At 33.8% G+C, this 13,943-nt stretch overlaps 1 protein-coding gene across 3 annotated transcripts; it reads left to right on the top strand.

Moving 5' to 3' along the window:
- Positions 1-729: 729 nt before the first annotated feature.
- LOC110657112 (RNA-binding protein 1) lies at positions 730-13,697 on the top strand. 3 transcript variants are annotated; one of them, XM_021814196.2, is made up of 7 exons: positions 749-1,040; positions 5,844-5,965; positions 6,054-6,288; positions 6,368-6,429; positions 6,544-6,625; positions 7,497-7,622; positions 7,743-8,011. In XM_021814196.2, the coding sequence occupies exons 1-6, from the start codon at positions 947-949 to the stop codon at positions 7,598-7,600; spliced, it is 699 nt and encodes a 232-aa protein (XP_021669888.2). In that variant the 5' UTR covers positions 749-946; the 3' UTR covers positions 7,601-7,622; positions 7,743-8,011. The 3 variants fall into 3 exon arrangements, with proteins under 3 accessions (XP_057991515.1, XP_021669890.2, XP_021669888.2); XM_058135532.1 differs by lacking the exons at positions 7,497-7,622; positions 7,743-8,011 and adding an exon at positions 13,401-13,697 and having other exon boundaries at positions 730-1,040; XM_021814198.2 differs by lacking the exons at positions 7,497-7,622; positions 7,743-8,011 and adding an exon at positions 6,762-6,955 and having other exon boundaries at positions 743-1,040.
- The last annotated feature ends 246 nt before the right edge of the window (positions 13,698-13,943 follow it).

Genomic DNA, 13,943 nt, shown 5'->3' with positions numbered 1-13,943 from the left:
CACGCGGGGAGAAGAAAAAGGAAGAAGAAAGGCCGGTCCGATTCGACTGGTCCGATCCGGTCCGGTTCGATTCTGCCAGTTCGATTCAGAATACAAAATTTTAAATTTTTTACTTTGCCTTGGGACTGAAAACGAGGTCTAAAAATTCCGAAAAAATTTTAGAAAGTGTAACATCAAAGTTTATATTTTCGAAAAATCGAACCCAATTTCTAAAATCCGAAAAATTTCAAATAATTTCCTAAAATTTAAATAAAATAAAATATCAATATTTAACCGAAAATAATAAATTTAAAAATTAGAGATGTTACACTTCTTCGGAATCTTATTTTAAATGATATTATTAAAATAAAATAATAAATAATTAATGTAAAACGCAGATAAAAGAACCTTTTATTAATTACAGTACTTAAAAAATAGATATTGAATATAAATTTATTACATGTTAGAAGCTTTTCTTAATAATTTATCCTTAATAAGAAAAAAAAGTATAAACTATAACAAGTTATTTAGATTTAATAAAACTTATGAATTAGTCATTAGTACAAATTTAATAAGGTCCTTCAATTTTTTTGTAACAATTTAATTTTTATATTTTACTTTTATTAATAAATTAGTCATCAAAATTATCCCTAACACATAGAAGATTAGTCTTCAAAATTCAAATTCACTAATTTATTAATTGAAAATTTTTTTTTTGTCAGAATTAATTGAAATAAAATTGAAGGACCAAATTTACTAACTTTACACCGAGATTATTTTGTAATCTTGTCGAACGAGCTTGATTTGAGTAAGAAGCCAGTCAATCCGTTGCCTTTTGCCACATTAAACAAATCCAACAATCAACTCTCGACTCGTCCTTCTAAATTCTGCTTTTCTCTTCTGTTCCTTCTCCCGTGTTCTCTCTTTCGCTCTCTCTCCCTCTCTCTCTAAAAGTTCTCCCTAAGTTATGGCCGATGCCTATTGGAGATACGGCGACGCACGGCAGCAGCAACAGCAGGCCATACCTACTCTCGTCGGAAAACGCCCTCGCTCCGACTATGGTAATTGACAATTTCTCTTATGAAAGTTCTTCTCTTTTTGATGCTCTATTAAGTTTTGCACTCCTACTTATTGCAGAAATCAGGGTTTTTTTTGTTGTGTTTTTAAGTTTTCTATAATATTTTGAGAAAGGACGGTTTCAATTTCTTTTCTTTTCCTTAAATTTCTCGAAAATTTAAAGGAGATTTGGAGAAATGGAGAATTTGGATTTATTTTATCTTCTCTTTTTAGTTAAATTATCCCACTGTTAATGATTGATTGAATTGTGTCTCATATTGTGGATTAGCTTATTACTGAAGCCTCGCCTCATTTTTTTGTTTTGTTTTATGTGTTTATAACTATTTGTTCAGTCTTTCTGTAGTATAATTCCTTGAATTATGCGAAAACTTGTTTCCTACAAAAGCCATGTTTTCTTTGTCCGTTTGACTTCAATAATAGATTTAAGTGGTGAAATTTACGTTGGTAATGCTAGCAATTGTTTAGACAACATGAGCAGAGTTTTATGTTAACTCGTATTTGCTTCAAAAATGTGGTGTGGTGAATCCCAAAAATATTGGAATGGCTTGATTGGCAAAGGACCAGCATTTGTCTTTTTTACTTTGATTAATATAAAGGATTGTTTTCTATGCATGCATCATAGTTATTAAAGGTTCAGAGGGGTTTTAAAACCTAGGCACAAGGTGCGGGCATGTGCCTAAGAGAGGTAAGGTGCGAAAGAAATAAAATGAGATAATCAATCCTATAGAAGACAACTACACATATTAAAAATGTATAATATTTATAGCATATAATATTTGCAAATGTTCTTGAAATCCAAATGAAAATACAACAAATGATATTAAAAAGTCTTAAACCATAATCTTACTTTCCAACTAAATAGCAATGATTGCTAAACCACCATAAGATAACTACTCATTATAACAGTAACACAGTAGAAAATCATGATAGGGAAAACATTGTTGGATGCTGTCACTCTACCGTCTGTATTTTACCTAATTGCAGATTGCTTATAGCCAAAATGACAATTTTAACATTAATTCATGCATTGAAAATTGCTTATAAAAGAAGAAGAAGAAAAAGACAGAATTGATGTTAACATCAATTATGTTGCCTGCCCTTCAGTGATTGATGTGCAAGTGTCTCAGATTCACCTTTAACAAATGTGGTATACACGGTGATATGTTTTTATTTTTGTTATTGTCATTGTGACAAATTTAGTTGCTGCTATTTGAATAGTTTTCACACGATTCATCAATGTTTCTACCAAATTGGGGAATTCTAGTTGACAATCGAAGTGAACTGTAGCTAGTTTCTCTACTGCTCAATGCTCTTCATTACTATTTAGAGTCTCAGGCTCAATTCGATTTTATGGCTTGGAGTTCCTGATTCAAAAATGTAGTTTTCCTTATTGTATTGGGATGTAATTCCATTTTGTACAAAATATGCATGGATCATTTGTTCAAATGGCCAAAGCAAATGCCTTGTGATAGGGATATGGATAGAGTATTCTAGGGAGAAGGCTAACAGAAGGAACAGAAGGAATAGAAGGAAATTGTGGTGCCAATTGGTGTAATAGAATCATGTGTGCAAATAGAAGCACTGAGAGTCTATAAATAAAGAAGAGAAGAAAGAAGAGGGCCATCCAGAAATCATTTGGTTATTTTGACAGCTGTGAGCTGGGTACTAGCTCTACTAGTACAGGGATTGTTCCTGGGGTTGCTTGGCAACCATTTCTTTCTTTGTTTCCTTGTTTTGGTATATTTTAGCAATTTTTATCTCCATTAGAGAATTGGTGAGGAGGAGAGTGTCAGTGTAATTGAGATTCTAGTTTGTAATCCATGTTCTACCAATTCATTTCAACACAATACATTTTTCCATTGTTCTTAACTCTATCAATTGGTCTGACGTGCCAGATCCAAAAATCAGATGGGAAAATCACATAGCAAACATATAGAGGAACGAGGCAGAGGAAAAGGTCAACCATGGGGGACAAGATATTATAGCAATTAGATAGGATTGAAGGACTAGTGAGGTAGCTCATAGCCATGGAAGGCAGGGGTACCCAACTCATTCCAATACCCAACACCCACGACTCACCCATCGGCATTGATAATTCACAACTCAAAGCAAACAAGATCAAGCATCCTAGTTTAAACAATCAAGAGCTTACTGAAATGGTACTAAATGAGCTCAAGTTGGTAGTTAACAATGTTGAGTTACTGCAACAATTCGATGAAGCTAGCTGTTGCAAATCCGAGGAGAAGTGTGTTGGTGATGATCATAAAGAATTAGTGATAAAGAGTGTTCAAGGATTCGGTTTTAAATCAAAGCAAGGGATTGAGTTCTCAGCGAAACACGGCTTGTGTTCTTCCATGCCAGAATCGCGCAAAGACTCAAGGGAACGGTCTCCATTATTCGACAGACGAAATTGCTCGATAAGATTCACTAGAGAAAGAGAATGAGTTCTTTTGGCGGTAGAGCAGGCGAGAACTTTACGTCCTCTGTTTGGGAAGTCTGTGTGTGGAACATGAAAGATGGTGGTATTTTTAAATGAACTTGGTGACAAAGTTTGATGGAGGTTCAATCTCCACAACAACGCTAGTGTTGGAGCTCATTGATGCTCACGATAAGGGCATTTTGATTGCTGAATTACAAGAGGATACGGGGGGGCTTTCTAATGAATATGGCTTGGATTTTGTGATATTGGGATCACGTGAGGACTTCAAGGCATAGATGTGGTTGCAACACACCAAAGGTGCAAATCACATGATGGAAGAGGAAGAGAGTAAACGAGAATTTCATCTTCCTATGCAGGTGGAAGATTTTTCGCCATTTGTGTTTGTAGAGAGGTTAAGGAAGATGAGAAAACAATGGGTTGGGATCAAAGGCAATGGTAAGAGAGACAAGCCCAAGTTCACTAACAGGCCCAAATCTTGAACTTAGAATCTTTGGTCCATTAAAATTATTGTACCACTTTGTTAGACCGCCTTAGGAAAATGCCAGGCCACACTATTTTCATGGCCATAATATTTTTCTTATCTTTGTCTATAGTATTCAATTACTTGAATGGATGGAGAATGAGATATTCTTGGTGCTAAGCTTTGAAATTGATTTGGTGGAAAAATTTGAGATTAAGTTACCATTAGTGATGCTAGCCCAGGAACTAAAGATTTATTGCTTGTTTTATAAGGATCTTGTGCCATTGCTGGCGTTGCTAAATAATCCGTGGCTTGAATTACTTCTCGTGTCTACGAGACAACCTTGAGGACAAGGATATTTTTGAGGTGGTGGTATTGATAGGAATATGGATGGAGTATTCTAAGGAGAAGGCTAACAGAAGGAATAGAGGGAAATGGTGGTGCCAGCTGGTGTAACGGAATCACGTGACATGTGCAAATTGAAGCAAATAGAAGCAGGGGAGAGTCTATAAATAATGAAGAGAAGATAGAAGATGGGCATCCAGAAATCATTTGGTTATTTTGACAGTTGTGAGCTGGGAACTAGCTTTGCTAGTACAGGAATTGTTCCTGGGTTTGCTTGGCAACCATTTCTTTCTTTGTTTCCTTGTTTTGGTATATTTTAGCCGTTGTTATCTCCATTAGAGAATTTCTGAGGAAGAGATTGTCAATGTAATTGAGATTCTAGTTTGTAATCCATATTCTACCATTTTGTTTCAATACAAACTCATATACTTCTTCATAATCAGTCATTTTACATTTTTCCATTGTTCCTAACTCTATCACATTGTGTCTGCTAATGGTTCATGTATTAGGAAGTATATGTTTCAATAAATTTTTCTGTTCATTTCAAGGATCTTATTTGACTCTATCTCCAATTATTGAAGGAAAGTCAAGAGACTTCTATTTGCTTTTTGTTCAAGGAGTAATTTCCCAAACAAGATAAAAATAATCAATTATTACCAATTAAGAAAATATTGATAACCTTATAAGTGAATATACGCAATCTCTTAATTAATTATATTAAGTTAGGACTCGTAGGTTGTCGTATCATACCCTTTTTTATATATGATGAAATGTGCTACTGAACTTGTTTTTTTCTCCCACATTTGATACAAATAAAGGGATAGTCCTAATAATGGCGTATTCCCATGTTTTGTTTTTTTCAAAAGTAAGGGGCAACCATTGGCATGGTCTTTCATTAACTCTTTTCTTGTAGCCTGTGATTTTTAAAGGACCCCATGTCTCGTGACAGTCTTGGCTGTTTCTGAGCCATTAATTTCTTTCTTGCAGGCAAGGTTTAAGAATAAAGAAACCTTCAAGGGGATATGAAGTTTATTCTTTTGAATAAATTATAGGTTTATAACTAAGTCTTCTTTCTCCTTTTCTTTAATCTCTCCTAAAGTATTGTTTTTGATTTTCTTTTTTCTCCTTATGTTTTAAGCTAGCTTTTAAAACTTCCTCAATTTTGGTAAATATATATGTTCACAGAAAATTTAATAGGAAATTTGTCTTTACATTAAGTGCAAAACATCTTCAAAACAGTTTACTGATAGATATACAATAATTTCTCCAGGTCTGGCAATTTAGGATGTCGCTGATTCTGACGATCTAGTAGTTTTTAGTAACAATATATTTTGTTAGCATTGGGAGATCAAAAATCCAGCCTTGTTTATAACTTTCACTTCCTATAAATTGTCTTGTGGTCTTTTGATTTCCATTTTGTACTTATATGATATTTCTTTGCTTTTTCATTTCTTAGAATAATGTGCCATAGGTTGTCCTTTCACCCTGTCCCCTGATGTTCTTTGATAGCTTGTTTATTGAAGTACATGCTTAATCTTGTAGATGTCCCTGGTGGCAATGAGCTGCCCAATTACTATCCCCGTGATGATGACCGAGCAGCTCTCCGTGCAATTAGAGATTCAGAGTCTATTGGAGCATCCTATGATCGATACCTGCGTAGCACGGTGCTTATTGTTTCTAATTGTCTTTCAACATTATTTCCAATTTTGTTGCTTTCTAGCGTTGAAACTAACCAACAATGTTATATTTCAGCCTATGTCGTCCTACAGTGGAGGACAGTCTGCTAGACCAATTAGTGGAGTGCCTAGTCGTCCTGTTGATGATCCACGTGTTGTAGGTGTTGGGAGCCTGGATCCAGGGGCTACTGTAAAAGATAGGACAATGGGATTGGGAAGTGGAAGATCTGAGGCCCCTCTTCCTCCTGATGCTACTAGTACACTGTTTGTAGAGGGCTTGCCATCTGATTGTACACGACGGGAGGTGTCACGTATCCTTCAATTGGCCTCCATGAGTCAATGCTACTATGACTTTGCCTTTCTAGTTTTATTCCTTTACCTTGTTAACAGATATCTTTCGCCCTTTTGTTGGCTACAAAGAAGTGAGACTTGTGAGCAAGGAGTCAAGGCGTGTAAGTTTGTTTCTTCTTCTTCTTCTTCTTCTTCTTCTTCGTTTTTAAGGGAAAAAAAATTTATGCAGAGTGAAAATTTAGTACATTGATGGGTTAACAACTTAAAAATTGCAGCCAGGAGGAGATCCACTGGTACTCTGTTTTGTTGACTTTTTGAGTCCTGCCCATGCTGCCACTGCGATGGATGCCTTGCAAGGTAAGGTTAACATGCTTTACTCTTTTTATCCCTTTATAGGTCTTGTAATCTTTCATATCAATTTACGCATTGAGTTTTCTTGTCTTGGCCACCTGTTCTCGTTTTGGTTGTATATCATCTGCTGCACTGGGTGGAGGTGACTGGTTGGGTTGTTTAGCAGCTTCAGTGGTGGTTTAACGCCTACAAGTAGGCTGAATTTTGTGGTATTAAAGACTGTCGGTGATGTTAGCTCGCTTTAAGATTCAATTCTTACCTAAAACACTAGAGTGTGGGGGACAAACTAAATAACTAACTGGTAATAAGATTGTTAGCAAGATATCTCGTTAACAATGTTCGTTGTTGATGGATGTTGTTGGTGGTCTCTCTCTCTCTCTCTCTCTCTCTCTCTCTCTCTTGTGTATGTGCTTGGATTCAATGGATCACGAGGAACTAGTCAGACATGCTACGTAAAATATTTGGGTCCGTCCAGTTATCTGTTCAGTTTAGCTGGAATCTAAATCTGGCTGTTATCTTTAGCCTCACCATTTTCTAATCTCCTCCTACCATGTTAAGCAAAGGGACTAGCTAATACAGGGCAAAATATTTCCGTGTTATGCATGAGGTAGAGACATCTTGTTGGTGAGTTACCTTAGGAAGCAGACAGGATATATTGTCCTATTCCTCTTTGCAGTGCCGTTTTCAATCCAGTATAATTGATAACTTGCATTTGCGACTTAGTGCATTTCAAATTAATGATGAACATAAGGTATAGTTCGAGTGTGAAAGTGCGGTAAATAATTTGAACTTCTTATATGCTCTATCTGCCACCCTTATTCGACATGCAAAGCGTGGTCAGTTGTGCAGCATAAAATAGTCGAGCTGGATTTTGCAGGTTATAAATTTGACGAGCATGACCGTGACTCAGTCCATTTAAGGTTGCAATTTGCTCGCTACCCTGGTGCAAGGTCAGGTGGCGGGCATCGTGGCAAACGTTAAAATAAATAATGTGGCTGCGCAGGTGATTAATGCTTTCCTTTATCCGCTCGACCTCTTATTATTCTTGGTGTTTAGGTGCTACGAAAAACTTTATTGTGAAACAATGAATCAAGCTAAATCATGGAACGACCCTTCTCTGTAGGATTTGCGCAAACCGGGGAGGTTATGATAATTGGGATGATTCAATGGTGTTGCAGTTACAAGAATTACACAAATCTCTGAATGGGCACTTTCTTTAGGACGAAATTGAATTTTGTGTTTTTCAGTAATTATAGGGCAATTACTGGAGACTGATAGAGTGTGCTTTTCTGTTAGAAAACTGCCAACTTTATTTTCTTCAGATTACTTAAAGACTGTCCATATGCATTTTGGAAGATGCTGATAAATTTATTTCTAGATGAGCATAGTGAAGATCTTTTGCATGTCTATTGGGATTGGGAATTAGTGACAAAATATGTGCACATATGTTCATAGAAATATGTGCACTGACAAAAAATGTAGCAAAGGCTGGGCAGTGCTAATGCGAGTATGAACCCATGAAAATGGTAATATTAATTTTCGTCACTTTTCTTTGAAACTTTTTGAAAACAAATAAATAAATGTTGTCTTGGAAATGAAAGGGGACAGAATTTCTTGCTTGTTATTTTTTGAAATTCTGATTTTCAGGTTATCTTTAAGTTTTTAAATTGGGAATGCTTACTGGTTCCATTTCCTTATTTCTTTAACATTTTGTTGAAAATTTTATCCTAAACATGACCGTTTCTTTTTTCATCCTATTTAAATTATTATTTTGGGGTCTATGGTTGAGTAGTTCAGCCCTTGAGTGCATTTTGATGGGTTTATATTTTGAGTGTTTTTGATTGGATATGAGATCTAGGCAACTCGCTTTTACTACGTGCCTAAGGCTCTCAACCATGTCCTGACTGTACTTTTAGATTGAGAATTTGATCTAATTGGGATTTTGAAACCTGAGGATATTTTTTCTCACGGACTATTCAACCCCTAGCAAGTGTGCTGGTAGCCACAAGCATATATTGTAGTGGTTTACAGTACCACAACTTAGTATCCAACAATTGTGAGCCCTGCTTGTTGCAGATTGGAATATATTCAGATCTTTGATTAAGTTGGGTTATAGATCTTGAGGCCTTATTTTATTGTTTTATTTATTTCATGGCTCGTACTATTATTCTAATATTGGTTTGGTTCTTCTGAATCAACAAACGTGCATAATTTATGTCAAATGGACAAAATATTTCTGCAATCGAACTAGTTTTAAGTATGATGCAAGTGTCCATCAGAACAAGGATCATTTTGTTGTGGATGACTGCTTGTATAAGAATGAAATTGCAAGAGATGTACTGAGTAATAAAGTCATTGACAATTTAGCTGCTGCTGCTTTTTTTTTTTTTTACTGCTTCAAATTTCTTAAACAGTGATTCTTGTAGTTAATAAAGATTTCAGGGACAAGCTAAGCATGTGAATATTTGAGTATTAAAGTTGTAATCAGGAAATAATTACGAAAATTGTGGATTCATGATATCTAACTCAGGAAATGATTTTTTTTCTTTATAATTATTTCCATTTATAATTCAACTAAAATGTCAAGTATCCGGCATACTATTGTGTGCTTTGTCTTTACGAATTTAATGAGTCGGCAATAGTAGAAGCTGGGCAAGTTTATTCTAAGCTTAATGGGAATCGTGGGTGTAGATACTTATTTTCGGTTTATGCTTTTTTTGATGGGCTATAAAGTTGGGATTAGTTTGTGGGTGGTTTTTTAATGTTGTTTTGAATATTCTATCGCATTTAAGTTTGTTCAATGAAATTAGTAAGCTCCTCAAAACTCAAACGCGTTAATTGAGGTTGTTGGGTTCTTTCAAACGAGCCTTCTCTTCCATTCCATCCAAAGTATGTCGAAATGGTAGAAAAACTCAGAAACACAACTTTCAACCCTTTCTTTGATGTTCAAATCAATCCCCAACAACTAGATCTTAAACCCGAGATCATTGTTGAAGATGGAAGTTTTGGAGCAAAAGTTTGAAGCTTGTTTGATGATGTACTGTGAGGATCACAATCGAGAATGTGAACAGAAACATGTTGCAAACGAAGCCAACCAACAAGAGCTGAAGGCAATATCGTGAACAGGGGTGTTGGGGAGGACGCGATGGAAGAGAAGGAATTCACAAGACAGAAAATGTTACTTACATTCCTAAATATTCTAAATGGCATAGGGGATCCCTTGAATGGTTGTGAACACTTTCTTCATCGTCAAATATCGTTAGATGAAAGAGAAAGTGCAAGGGGATGCACAAATGTGATTCCTCTAATTTAATTGCGACTCTCTTGAATTGTGTTGGGATGATTTTGAGCAACAATGTAATCTGCGTTTTCGCTGAACTATTCGCAGTAATTGATTGAGATAACTCTCAAAAGTTGGTCGGTTGGGTTCTGTGGAAGACTACCAACGAAAATTTGAGCTGTTATTAGCCTAAGCAACTTCTTTAACTTGGGAACAAGAATTGCATATTTTTCTGGGTGGAAAAGGTTGCAGTGCAGTTGAGGTTGAATTGCAAGAACCCACCCAATGATTCAACTAGTTCTTAGAATCTTCGATGACCATAACGGAGAGGAGAACACAAATTTTTCCCTCCAAGTAGTGTGGAAAATGCCTCAGCCAGCCTCAATTTGTAAAGCGATTAAAGTAGGACTGAGATGGAGTAGCATGGAGAAGGAGGTCTCTGTTTATGTTGTGATGAGTTTATAATCGTGGGCATCCATGTAAAGATAAATTTTAACAATTGTTCTTAAACTTATATAGTTGTAACATTACAGTTCTTCAAATTTAAAATGTAACATAAAATCTCCTAAATTTTTAAATTTTGCACAATAAAATCACTCTGATTTTCAATTATTGATTTTTCAGTTAGAAACTGACGTGAACAGTTCCTGCATGGTGTTTAGTCAATATTTCTCTCTCCTATCTTATGCAAAGTGTAAAATTATTCTCTCTACATGTGAAAAATTATTTTATCTACAAATAGAAAAATGATTCAATTTACACATAGCTTAAAAGAGAAAAGAGAAATACTAACTAAGCTCTATGCTGGGTTAGAGGGATTTTATTGTATAAAATTTAAAAATTAATGGGGTTTTATATTACATTTTTAAGTTGAGAGATTGTAATGTTACAACTAGATAAGTTCAGGGACGGTTGTCAAAGTTATCTATTTGTATAAAAAGCTATTCGGATTAGAAGGAATTTAGGAGCATCTAACAGTGTAAGAGAGTGAGGCATCCAATAAAGAATTGGAGAACCATTAAATTTTATTCATGTTATGATGAGATTGCACATGCCTCTGCCACGTCTTGCAGGTTTAAGGACACACTCGAGGCTATTCCATGATTGTGTAATTGACTAGGGTACCTAGCTGTAGCTTCGGATTGCAAGGAGCGAAGAATTGCATGTACAGGTAGGTAATGAAGAGAGGGGATATGTCGTGTGCAATTCCTTTGCATTTGGTATTTGGATTTAGTTCTGTTATCCTTGAGTGGTTTTGGAGCGTGTTGTCAGTTGATTGGCTACGAACTCTTGGCCTCATCTGTTGAGACTTCTCTGCCATGAGTTTGTGCCTTTGCATAACAGCCAGGGGAAGCATCTACATGGCGTTTAGCCTTTGCAGTATTATCATCCTTGTGAGGTAGGGAGGGACTTTCACGAGCAAATTCCGTTTTGGAAAGATGTTTTAGTCATGTCCAACCCTTATCCATCCCTTGAGCCTGAGGACAAGTCCGAAGACGATGGGGAGAGTGATGTTATAGTCAAGAATGTAGGAGCAGTGGCTTAGCTTAATATGAATGGATGGGTTGGGCGTTTAGTTATTTTCAGTTCATTCTTTTATTTATCTCCATGTGGGCTATAAGTTGAGATTAGTGTCAGATTATATTTTGAATATTCAGTTGTATTTGAGTAAGTTTGTTCAAAGAAATTAGTAAGTTAAATTTTCTCAAGATTTAAGTGTTTATAGATCAAAAGGATAGAAAAACTCAGAAACGCAACTTATTGTGACAGAAGAAGAAGAAGAAATCTTTGGTAAGAAATAACCATGTACAAGTTGAACTACATACAGAGCTCGCTCTCAATAATTTAAACTTGATTTGCCATGATAATCATTAATCAATTTGTACCATTAGTGGTTAATGCTAGAAACGCGCGAGGCCATATTTGCAACTCCAGCCGGCCAAGTATAGCAAGGCAACCTTACAGCCTAAAGTGCTGCAGGATAAACCCTGCAAGGCTGTAAGGCCATTAACGTACCTGTGCTGCAGCACTTGCAAGGCTGCAATGGGAGTCCCAAGTTCCATGAACCCGAAATCCTAGGAGCTCTTTCAATCTGAATTCAATGGCTTCAGAATTCATAAATCAGATGTGTAGCCTGCTAGGCAAGGAGAATGGGAAAAGTTTACAATGATAAAATATTGAATTATTATTTATGATGATAAAAAGTTAATTATATTATTATAAAAAATAAAGCATTAAAAAAAATTTGGTCTAGTCTTTTTAAATTAAATGATTTTTTTTGGTGCATTGAGTAGGGTATTCTCCTATCCTCATTTTACGATTGACGGAATACCATTCCCCTTCAGGTGCTAGACATGCAAAGTCAGGCTCACCTTAGGTTGTTGACTTCATGGATCGGACATTTAATCAATTTATGTAGTGCAGTACACGTTCATCACTACATCAGATCCAGTTAGGTTAAAGTTAATTTTTATATGCAGATATGAGATTTAAAATATACTATATTTAAGAAATAAAGAAAATTTAAAATCATTTTATTGTCGTAATCCAGCACTATTGGTCAAAAAGACACTAGATTTAGTTTAGTATAAAGGTAGTAAGCTTTATTGCTATCAAATCCGAGCTCAAGGCTAATCGTATGAATAAAATATTATTAAATATTATAAAATATTATAAAACAAATTGTGGAGTCTAACTCAACTCTAATAGCTAATATATATATATAATTTGTTAATATAATGTTTATTAATGTCATTATGAAGTTTGAAGATTAAAATAATCAAATAAATAAACAAACAAAATAAAATTGTAATGGCTTGAATTTTTAAATTATAATTTTATAAATTTTTATATTACCTTACTGATATTATTATTATTTAAATTATTATAAAGTATAGAATTATATTTTTATAAGTACTTACAATTTGAGATATTTTAATTGAATTTAAATTAAATATTATTCTAGTAATAAGTATATTATTTTAAATGATATACATATTAAATTATATTATTAAAATAAAATAATTATTTTATTTTAATAATATAATTGAATATTTATTTTTCTATATTTTATATTCTCACAATCATATTATAAAATTTTATTAATGATAAAATTTTAATTAATTATAATTTTTATTTCAAGTGACAATAAGTAAATAAGATGATTAATAGATTATTTTTTATTATTTCTTAAAATTATATAACATGTACTAATAAAAGGATAAACAAAATAAAAAAAGACGTGGCGATTTTTAAATATTATTATCATAATTTTTATATTTCAATATAGGACATTTTCAAAAAAATTTGTTCAAATTTTATAAATAAATTTTTAGTGAATGGTTATTTAAATATATATTAATATAAATTTTTTTAAAAAATAATTCTCCAATTTTCTAATTTAACAAAAAAAATTTAATTAAAAAATAATTTTTGAGGTACATAATATGATGAACAATGTTATGAGTTTGAAGTAGACTTCTTGTTGGAGCTGGCTTGTAGAGTCCTTAACAATGGAGCAAAGGAGCATGGTGGTGGCGGCGGCAGTGAAGATTGTGGCAGATTACCTCGGTGGAGGCCATTTTTGTGATTTTGAGCGGGGGCGGACAGAGGGCCTAGGGCGCCATGTCTCTGCTAGGTTTGTTAATTTTTTTTAATATAGTTAAAATTTTTTTTAATGTTATTATATATGTTTAAAATTAAATTGGTCCCCTAGCTTTATAAAAATAAAATTAGTATGGTCCTATATGTTTAAATTTAAATTAGCACTTAAATTTAAAATTTTTTATATTTTATTAAGTTATTTATCTATTTGAATTTGTAATATTTTGATTCAAAATATTAATTTTATTACTTTCCTTTCAAAATAAAAATTTATTTTAACTCTAAATTTAGAATTTGAATGATAAAATAAAAAATTCTGATTGAAGTATAATCCTTAATGTTTTTAAAATAATTCATTTAAAAAATATTTTTTATATAAATTTTAAAATAAAAGTTTTTAAAAGAAATAAAAAATCTTTTCTCATTCGAATTAAATATCAA

Source organism: Hevea brasiliensis, chromosome 2, assembly GCF_030052815.1.
Source record: "Hevea brasiliensis isolate MT/VB/25A 57/8 chromosome 2, ASM3005281v1, whole genome shotgun sequence".
NCBI lineage: Eukaryota > Viridiplantae > Streptophyta > Magnoliopsida > Malpighiales > Euphorbiaceae > Hevea > Hevea brasiliensis.
This window is presented reverse-complemented; position numbering and strand designations above follow the sequence as displayed.

Bases quoted from the DNA above. Each gene is read 5' to 3' on its own strand.
- LOC110657112 (XM_058135532.1), top strand. From the start codon at position 947: ATGGCCGATGCCTATTGGAGATACGGCGACGCACGGCAGCAGCAACAG. The intron at 1,041-5,843 runs GTAATTGACAAT...TTAATCTTGTAG, and splicing joins ACGCCCTCGCTCCGACTATG to ATGTCCCTGGTGGCAATGAG. The intron at 5,966-6,053 runs GTGCTTATTGTT...GTTATATTTCAG, and splicing joins ATCGATACCTGCGTAGCACG to CCTATGTCGTCCTACAGTGG.